At 40.6% G+C, this 10,216-nt stretch overlaps 1 protein-coding gene and 2 non-coding genes across 4 annotated transcripts; all 3 read right to left on the bottom strand.

Annotated features, from left to right (window-relative positions):
* Nucleotides 1–3,758: 3,758 nt before the first annotated feature.
* LOC120765981 (cytochrome c oxidase subunit 7C, mitochondrial) lies at nt 3,759–6,060 on the bottom strand. 2 transcript variants are annotated; one of them, XM_040091291.1, is made up of 3 exons: nt 5,895–6,060; nt 4,803–4,923; nt 3,759–3,847 (listed from the first exon to the last, which is right to left on the bottom strand). In XM_040091291.1, exons 1-2 carry the CDS (start codon nt 5,967–5,969, stop codon nt 4,807–4,809), a joined length of 192 nt encoding a protein of 63 aa, XP_039947225.1. In that variant the 5' UTR covers nt 5,970–6,060; the 3' UTR covers nt 3,759–3,847; nt 4,803–4,806. The 2 variants fall into 2 exon arrangements, with proteins under 2 accessions (XP_039947225.1, XP_039947224.1); XM_040091290.1 differs by having other exon boundaries at nt 4,778–4,923.
* LOC120766018 (small nucleolar RNA Z39) lies at nt 4,432–4,491 on the bottom strand. Its single transcript, XR_005704560.1, has one exon. It is a non-coding gene; the product is annotated as a small nucleolar RNA Z39 (small nucleolar RNA).
* On the bottom strand, nt 5,654–5,716 carry LOC120766012 (small nucleolar RNA Z39). The gene has a single exon (XR_005704554.1). It is a non-coding gene; the product is annotated as a small nucleolar RNA Z39 (small nucleolar RNA).
* Nucleotides 6,061–10,216: the final 4,156 nt, after the last annotated feature.

Raw genomic sequence — 10,216 nt, forward strand, 5'->3', positions numbered from 1 at the left:
TTTCCCTTTCTCCACTTAACTATTCAATTTCAAACAAACAAACAAACAAGCAAACAAACAATTTATGTAACTGCACTGAAAATTCAACCTAAGTAATGAATTGCAATCTTTACCTTTAAAGGCTAAAAATAATTCGAATGTGCTAGCCCACACAATACTAAGTCCTACTTTGATATTTTCATCCTCCAGCTCTATTTTATAAACCTCTAAATTGTTTCATGTTCAGACGGAAATAAAAATCTCAGGCTAGAAAGAAACAAGAAAAGAGTAGCTGATAATTTATATGAGAAAATATTTTGAATTTTCCCTGTTTAATTAGCAATAAAAAGATCTTAAAGCAATTTTAATAACTAACTCAACGCTTTTAATTACTGTACAGTGCAACACCTCTGTAAAGGGGTCACAATTTAAAAGAAGAAAAAGCTTAGTCCAGGTTTCTGTTGTACTTTTATCAATTATGCAAGAGTTGCCCACAATAATTCAAAAGTGGGGCTCATCCAAGCCAGATTATCTCCAACATTGATTAATACCAGATGCTTCATAGCACAGCTGAACAAGAATTGAAATTTCTGTTCTTTGGGGAGGGGAAAAAAAAAAAAAAGAAAAAAAGAAAATTCCCATTGCTAGAGTGGTTAGGAAAATTTACTGTCAAATTTATTGCTGAACAGAAATTCTAGAATAATTTCATTTCAAAAACAATAAATTCATTTTCACCAAATCAAAATACCCCCTTCAATGTAACTGAACCCAAGCCCTTCCAGATTTGCCCCTCTGGAACAAAGAGTGGTCCAGAGTAAGAAAGAAATATCCACGAACCAAAAACATTCGAAATATTAAAGCATAGGGACACCTAATTTACATCTAATTTACATCTGCTCAGATTTAATTAAGAAACTGCTTGAAGACTATGTCTAACATAATTAAAATGGTAAGCTGTGAAACTCTCTGGAAGCTAAACAGAGAGGTTTTGAGTTTGTGCCAAAACAGAAAACGTAAATGTGAAAATTATAAAAGGAATATTGGGAAAAAAACATTAAAGGGATCATTAATGATTTTCTTCAAAACTGGCATCTGGCAAGCAAAAAATTACAATCATTCACACAGATGTGTTATTTCCCAGAGCTCCTTTAACCACTGCCTTGTTTCCTTCATACAATTGTAATGACAGAAGAGCACCACTTACATATTGCTTTTTGTCAATTTTCAATTGATTTATCTTCCACCAAGTCAAGGTGCCCTAAAGGGAACCCAAAAGGTTATTTTAAAATACTTAATTGGGTACCCAGACTATTACATAGCTGAGTGTGATGGAACACAGTTATGCTTTTGCACAACTTAATTCTGCAGCTCATGAGCTTTAATGAATCTGATCCATCCATCTTAATACCGTTAAATATCAGTTCATTCATATGTATTTATAGTGACATTTCCGTCACTAGAATCACTCAGGGCTGGGTATTTCCATGCTAGTATCTGTGGTGGGAATGTGTTTAGAGAAGTCATTCCGAAACGAGAAAATGAGGTGAGAAGAAAAATCCGAGTTTCTCTGGTGCACCTCTTCAGCAGTCAGTAAAGAAACAATGGGCTAGGAAAACTTAAAATAATAGACTGTAGAACGGGTAAACTATAAAACATGAAGACCATGGTAAATTTGGGGAGTAAATGAAAAAAGGGCCAGTTAAATGAATAAACAAATACGTATGGTCAAGGAAGTATTGGCTGAATGCAGTGATCTCATAAGAGCAAATAAAACATGCAATCTGGAGTTGTGTTTCTGAAATTCAAACACAAACACCTGGTATTAATGACAGGAGCAACATCTCTTTCAATGACAACCTGTATTTTCCACCCAGGCAACTGAAATAATCTGACTTTATTGAGCAGTGCTTTATTGAGCAGTGATGAAATGACAGATAATCTAGAAGTAAAAAGCTTTTGGGTACAATGCAGACTTCCCCATTTTGCTTTAACAGAAAGATCAGCACAGATCTATTAATGTATTTCTGCTGCAGAAGTGAAAACTTCTGAAATCCTAAGGGAACCAATTACTTAAGTCAGGCAGGGAACTTACAGACTTGGTAATTGATGGGGCTTGAAACTACTAAAAACTGCCCGAACAACTAACGTAGGGGAACAACCCAGTTCTAAAGGGACTAATTACAGCCTTGGCAGCATGCAGGAATAAGTTTGCCGTGAATGGAGAACACAAGTACTCATTTTCTAACCCACAGTGTGTAGGTGTTATCAAAAATACAAACTAACAACTACCTATACTCAAGGAACCTTGAATTAACTGACCATGTTAATGAAGGCTACAAAATTGTACATTTCCTTTGTAAATGAAAGATTAACTAGTAATGGCACACAAGCACAGGTTTATCAAATACTTTAACATGACGTGTCTAGTCAGCCCTCACACAAAGCAGGGCTGATGTTTCATTTTTGCATGACTCGTACTGGCACACTAGAACTGATTATACAGCAGGTGACAGCACAGAGGTTCAGCTCCTCCATCCCCTCAGCACACAGCCATAGAAATTATGTAAAACAGCAGCAGACAAAAGATTACAGGTACTGTGCTCCACATCAGTGATTTATTTATCCGAGTTGGCAGCAGGGTTGGAAAGAGGGCCATGATTTAGTGGCTTTTTATAACTAGCAGCTCCTAGGACCTTTCTGCTCCTGAATGACTATGGACCATCAGTGTGACAACACTGACAAGAAATGACTACAATTTTAGAACACATCACAAGAGCAGAAAGTATCTAACATTTTATCCAAAAAAAATTGCCTTATCTACCTATGCTGATAAATATCTTTGAAAACTACACGAGAAAGGTGTGGCATTCAGAAAGGAGACCTTGCTTTTACCGCATTTAAAGAACTGCTTTGCCTATCCCACAAGGTGAACCTTCAGAGGTGAAGCATACTCTAAGCACATCAAGGACTTTGGAGTAAGAAGGAACGGTCATCAGCACTTCAGACTCACCCCTGAAGAGAGAAATGAGGCATCCAGGAGCTGGTCTGTTATGAGCAGCATGTCACCACTGCCACATACTTCTGCTGAGGGAGTTCGATGAGAAACTAGCATCCATAGATTAGAATGGCAAGAAAGGAGTCCAAAATTTTATGGAACTGTTCAGTTTGCAGATTCTGATACTTCAAGCCATATTAAATGCACTGTGCTGCAGCAGGATGTTTGAGTGGAGGGGGGGAAAGCAAACCAGAAAAGTTCACAAGAAAGTACTGACAGAAAACCAACAAACAGCTCCTTCCAAACACCTCCAAAGCTGCAAGCATCAGTCTTGGTAACTACAGGATATTACCAGTACTTTTTTTCTGGTCAGAACTGTGCCTATGTCGGCCCCAGAGCCTGAAGCCTCATGAAACCTTCAGGGCAGTGCCCAAGTCCCTGCTCAGAGCTGATGCTACAGAGACCGGGGAACAGCAACTCTTCAGAACTGCTGAGTGTGGAAGAAAAGCCACAGAAAATCCTCAGTGAAGTTAAAAATTCTGCAGCATGGATTATGGTGACAGGATACTCATTGCTAGTAACTGTCCCAGGTAGTTATTCCCAGAAGTAAAAAAGTTCAGCCCAATGCCTGTTTTGAAATGTGATTCTCCCTACCCTCTGGTTTTTATACAGGACAATCAAGTGTGTAATTTAATGGCAATACACTGCAATTTGAAGGGGTTCTAAGTACACACCAGCTGTCAAAAGCACTTCAGGAGTTTCACAAAACACGCAGCTCAAGGCCTTGGGGTTTAAGATTTTATTTAGAGACATCCAGCGTGGGTTGCAGCTATCATTTCCCCATTGAATGATGCTGTGCAGAAGACTTCGACTCTGCAAGAAAAAGAGATTAAAGAAATTTAAGAGCCCACTAGTAAACATATATATTTAATTAAAATTTTTGATTTATTTGAAGACTTTGCTTCATCCACTATCTGGTTTTGCATCCAAAGCCTCAACTTGCATGAAACGACACAGTTCTAAATGTTCAACTTCAATACAAGTCTGCTGACTTTGGTTTTCTCCTCAGTCAAAGGTAGAATAAACATCAAACTGGCAAAGGAATTACATAATTTGCTCCAATTATGAGATTTCAATGAGGACTGTTATATTCTTTCAAGAACTATCTGTGTCACTGAAGCTCCTGAAAAATGTCTAGTTTTTCAGATTACAGACAATACCAAGTATTTCCAAAGTGCAATCACCACTTAAGAAAGTGGGCTTTCAACTGGAAGTGGCATGGTTGCACAGTCTGAGTCATGTCTGAGGCTTGTTTTGTTAGGATCATCACCAAGCACCAACTGATTTCTGTTAATGACCATATCTTAATTGGACATTAACCTGTGAATGATGTAGATGGTGAGATTGTTTTGATACAGGTTCAAGAAAATGTAATTTTTTCCCTGAGCTTTATCTGGCACATCAGAAAGCGTTTACAGCATCACAGTTTCTCATCCTGTTTGTCACATCACACGTGCCAGTAACTCCCACAGGTCACACCAGGTGCACCTCTATCGCCTCAGGGGAGGAAGAAGACATGCAGGCAGAGGAGTGGCCTCTGGGGAGGCAAAGGTCACAAACCACCGAGTGCAGCAGCTCTGTGACACAAATTTCCACCTACTTGCTGTTTCAGTCATTATTATGCGACTGCAGACCACAACACTTCAGCACCTGGACTGCAAAAGGCTGAGAATTATAGAGGTTTCTGATGAGGTCAGGCTCATTAAATTTCACTGTGCTATGAAAGCCAACAAAAGCAGTTACCTAGCTAGAGCAGCTACAGCCTGACCTCTTCACTTCTTCAGGAGCTGATGTCTGACTATGAAGAAAGGGGCACCAAATCCGCTCCCAAAGAACGCACACATCATTGCGAGAAGCCGCCACTTGCTGTCCACAGAGAATGGGAGGTTCTGTAAGGAAAAAAAAAAGGGAGTTTTACCTTTGCAATCAGAATATTAATTCCTTTCTAATCCACGTAGAAGTACTGAGAATCTCAGAACAAAACAAGCATGCAGTTTCAAAGCATTTTCAGTACATCTCAAGGAAAGAAACAGTATTTAAGGTAATAAATAACCTTCCAGTATCTGAAGGGTACCTACAGGAAGTTGGATATAGACTCATCATGAAGATTTACAGTAAAAGGACAAGAGGAAACAGATTCTAACTGAAAGAGGAGAGACTTCAGCTAAATACACTAGAAAGACACTCTCTGCCATGAGGGTGGGGAAGCCCTGCCACAGGGTGCCCAGAGAAGCTGTGACTGCCTCTGGACCTCTGGCAGTGTCCAAGGCCATAATGGGGCTTGGTGGCCCCTGGAATGGTGGGAGGTGTCCCGGCCCATGGAAAGGGGTGGAAAAAAATGTTCTTTAAGGTCACTTCCAACCCAAACACTCCATATTACAGCCTACATGTGACCTCTGGAGGTCATTTCGTCCCCTCTTCTCCTTTTCGTCCAGCCCAAGGTGGGGCCAGTTTGCAGCAAATCTCATGAAATCAAATATAAAACTCCCTGAGGATACACATCCACAGCGCCCCTGACTGTTCTGGTATTTCATTATCTTCATCGTGAAGAATTTCCTCGTATCAGTCACACATGTAAAACTAAACTTTTACACCGCAGGTTTGAGAAAACACACCAGGTACATCAGAAAGCGTTTACAGTATCATTGTTACCCCTCATACCGCAAAGCTCATCATCTGTACCACTTCAGGGAAGGGCGCTGGGGTCCGTCACCACACGATCTGCGCTGCTGTGGCTACCAGCAACACCGCGCCACCCCAAAGCTCACACAACACCAGCCAGAGCACGAGGCACCCATCAACCCCCACCCCACCATCTCCCGCCCTGCGACCTTCAGCGGATCAGGACACTGCTGCCCACCTTCCCGGGTCCCTCCTCATAGTGGCTGCGGCGGATGGCGGAGGTAGCGAAGCGGCGGACACCGGCGGACAACATGACAGGGACAAGAGACAGCAGCCACTCGTCCGCCCTGCGCGACCTTCCCGACGGCGTCACGGCTGACGGGTGCCGGAACAGGAACCGGCAAAGGGGGAAGGAAGCAGGGGGAGCATGACGGGAATTGTAGTTCCATATGGTCACGTGGCGCAAAACGGCGGCCTGCGGTTGGTCTAGCCCCGCGCGCGCTCCCCGGGGGAGAGAGAGTCCCGCTTCCCCCTGCCGCCATTTTGTGGCGGCTGAAGGGCGGCGGGAAATGGAGGGAGCGGGACTGGTGTGTCCCAGGGTTCCCACGCTTAACTACGTTTCGCGATTTGCACTGGAGTACTTTTGATTTAGAGCTCATGGATTCCGCTAAGCGGACGAAAAACACAGTAACAGAGTGGTCCATGTTGGAAAAGATCTTAAAGCTCATCTGGTTCTACGCTCCGTGCCCCCCTACCATGGCAGGGACACTTTCCACTGTTGCAGGCTACTCCACGCCCCAGTGTCCACCCTGGCCTTGGACACTGCCAGGGATCCAGGGGTAGCCGCAACTTCTCTGGGCACCCTGTGCCAGGGCCTCCCCACCCTCACACTGAATGATTCCTTCCCAGTATTCTATCTAACCCTGCCCTCTCCTAGTCTGCATCCATTCCCCCTTGTCCTGTCACTCCATGCTCTTCTTTATTTTAAAGGGTTCCTCTCTATCATGATGGATAATGGTGATCTGTACATGATTTATTTATACATTATCACTATCTTTAGTGACTATATTGTGGCCTATTTAAAGACATTTTGTCAATGTGAAAGGAAAGAAAGAACCCCAACACCCTTGGTTTTGCCAAAGAAATAACAAAGTTGCTTCCAGTATTGGTGGTCTCCATCGGTTTTCTTACATGGATTATTTTAAAGACAAACTTTTTTATTTTCTTTTCAGGAAAAGAAGTTTGATGCTGCCATCTCAGTGTTTCAAGGAAGCAATTTTTTTTTTTTTTTTTTTAAGTAGCCTTTCTGCATATTTATGTGCTGTCAAGTGATAGAAAACCAGGATTTTTATGCTCACCAAAGCAATACTTTAATAAAAACAGGTTAAAATTACTTTGAGAGGTTAGGCTTAGTTACTTTAGTTGGTGGTCCTTGACAGGTGGTATAGAATCCTAGGACACCTTGTGTGGATCTAGTTGTGATTTCTTTAGCTAGTTGTTTTTTAGATTTTTTTTTCTTTTGTTTAGATAGACTTTTATTGTTATTTGTCAGCAATTGCAATACTTTTCCCCCCCTCCGTGTGGGTCTATTGAAAGATGCTTTGCTATTGTTAAATTCCATTTCTCTTCAGGCAACCAGGCTTCTCTCCCCTGTGGCCTGCGGCCCCCTTTCCCCAATTCCGCCCTCCCCCTTCCCCCCCCCCCCCCCCCCCCGCCAATGCTCCCTCTTTCTCAAGCATTTTCTAATTGGAATTAATGCCATGATAGTGCTCTGCAATTTGCTTTATCATCTTTATGACAAATGTTCTTGTTTTAATGTAGCTCTTCTCGTCCTGTAGAGGATTTTATAGTGTTGCTGCAGAGGACATGCTGAATAGAGGCATAAAGATTCATGTTACACAGTTGCATTAGCAATAGCAGTTTAATCCTTGATGTTCTGCAGATGTTTTCTCTGTAGACAGAAGCGGGGATCTCTAGGTAAATATGATTAGAGAGTGGTAGGTATCTAGAGTTGTTTTACAGCTGGAGAAGTAGAGCTGAAATCTGTTCTTCAAAGCATAAACTGATACAGAGTAAGTGCTCTCCAGTCCTGGGAAGCCATGGAGTAGGAGTTTAGAGTAAGATACTCTGATGGCATTGATTGGAATTTTGGCAAAGGAATGAAAGATAATATCTTCAAAAATGTTAGAAATATGATGTACTTTAATTATGATGAGGATGATCAAGTAGCAGGGCAGATTTTTACAGGAGATGCAGAGTGTTCTACTGTATGCCCATATAAAAAGGCTGTCTAACACGCAAACTGTGGGAATTACAGAATTACTGGGTGAAATTCCCTGGCCTGTGCCATGCATGGGATCAGAATGGGGGATTATATTGACACCTTCCAGCTTTTACATTTATAAATATTTGGATTTAGGCTAACATACATGTTCACATACATCTTTTTGTCTACTGTTTTTTCTTCCTTAAAAAAAAAAAAAAAAAAAAAAAAAAGATTATTTTTGCCAGGTTATCTTTTTCATCTTCAGTAACGTGAATATGCTGCTGTGACTTGGTGATGAGTTCTTTCAGGTGCTGCTTTCTTATTCACTTTTGCCCACAAAGAATGTTTATCTTCTTTATCTAGATGCCAAAAAATACAAATAAGAAAAAAACACAGGTAGCTAAAGAAAGTAATGCACAAGATCTATCTTTTATGATCTTGGTGGAAGAAGGAAGCATAGAAAGCTTAATGTATGTTTTACAAAATACACAGGGCCAAAACACACAGGTCACTGAGATACGGTAAGACAACCAAGATAAAAGTTGTACTGGCTTTTAAAATCCTCTTTTATAAGTAAGTAAATAGCTGTTTTAAATGCTGAAATTATGTGTGATCAAGTTCAGATGTGTGTACTTCACTAAAGCTTTTTAATAGCATAAACTGCCTAAACTGTTTTGCTAGTATCATGGACAAAGGACTCAGGAGACAAAATGACTGTCACTGGTGACACAAAAACATTGCTTTTATATGGACATCCTCTGTTTTTGTTGACACGATAAATTATTTTATCTGTATTCAACTTGGGAATTAACCTCCCTTCAGTCATAAGGTCAGGTGTTAACCACAAGATTAAGCAGTTAAATGCTAAGTAATGAAAGGGAAAGGGTGAGTAGAGCCGGGAGAGACGTTATATTATCGATATTAATTATGTGGTTTTTAGCAAAACTATGGGTTAATGAAAATGTCTCTGATAGAGTAATTTGCTAGTCAGTCTAATTTTACAATTGTAGAAGTATGTCTTTCATAAGGATAACTAACTTGCCTCATTTGTGATAATTGTTTTTCTTCCACAAAGTAGGTGTTCTGAAATATAAAAGTATCTTACAAATGTAAAATAAACAATGAATAATATTAAAAATAAGGCGGGAATGTTCAGCTGCAGAAAGAGGTGTTGGTATACGAAGCATTTGTATATAGCACAATGAAAAGCTAAAAACCTGGACATGAAATTGCGGTGGTTTCAGTTGAACTGGGCAGAAACACCAGTTAAGTGTAGTGGTTTTGGTTCACTAATCTGAGTTTCCTGGCCAATGCACCAATTACCTGTCTGAAAGCCATAAGCAAGATAGCCTTTCCCGGGGCTTGTTCATCTTTAAATGTAATTTCACAGAGGTGTATTCACGTCTCTGGTGGTTTAACAGGGTGTCAATATTCAAAACTAGCCAGCTGATTGGTTCTTTCAGGTTCGAAGGACACTGCCAAGGTCCTTGCAGGGAATCGCTTCTGTAGCTGGTGGATTTTTCCTTAACTGAAAACCAAACTATGTTAAACCATGATAGAAATACGGATAATATTAGTTTAAAAGAGTTATTACTCGTAGGAGATCCCTCGATTTCACAGAGCCTGCATTAGTCTCAGGCAAGTGAAGTAGAGTAGTTAAATGCGTTGTCCTTTGGAAGCAGTTACAGATTTGTTGCAGACATTGACAGAAACAGGATGCCCATGGGAGGAGGCTGTTAGGAGAAGTAGCATCGTTTATTTTTCCATTATAGTTGTTTAAACCAGTCAAGCTTTGAAATGTGCAAGCCTTCCTTAAGGTATGAAACAGAGTTACTTTCAAATGCAAATATGCACTGAAAATAACTTTTTCAGGGCACAGTTCAAAGGACACTTTCCTCCCCGAGGTGTTCTTTGGACTATATAATTTCAAAGATCCAGTTCAGGGTGTAGTAGGAAAAAGGGTTAACTGACCCTCAGAAAGGTGTGAAACAGTTGTAGCCAAGGTGGAAATGGGTGCATAGGATTAGTACTTTTCTTGGCAGAAACGTTAGTTTATACTGGCAGAAAGAGCTTTTCCAACTACAGCTTTACTGCAAATACATATATATTATTTGGTATTAGGACATGAGGAAATTATCATATGAGACAAATCAAACTCTTTCCCAAGCCCCAGATCCTGCTAATGCCTAGTGCGTTTATTAATTGTATTTCCCAGGATCATTCATGGTGATATTCAAGATAAAGTGGTGGGTATTAAAATACTACTTAAGATTTCAGTCTATTGTGATATATTG

Source organism: Hirundo rustica, chromosome Z, assembly GCF_015227805.2.
Source record: "Hirundo rustica isolate bHirRus1 chromosome Z, bHirRus1.pri.v3, whole genome shotgun sequence".
In the NCBI taxonomy this organism is placed as follows: Eukaryota; Metazoa; Chordata; class Aves; order Passeriformes; family Hirundinidae; genus Hirundo; species Hirundo rustica.

What these genes read in the sequence shown, in the direction of transcription:
- LOC120765981 (XM_040091291.1), bottom strand. Translation starts at nt 5,969, where the DNA reads ATGTTGTCCGCCGGTGTCCGCCGCTTCGCTACCTCCGCCATCCGCCGC. An exon ending in ATGAGGAGGGACCCGGGAAG is followed by an intron (nt 4,924 to 5,894) that starts GTGGGCAGCAGT and finishes TTTTCCTTACAG; the next exon opens with AACCTCCCATTCTCTGTGGA.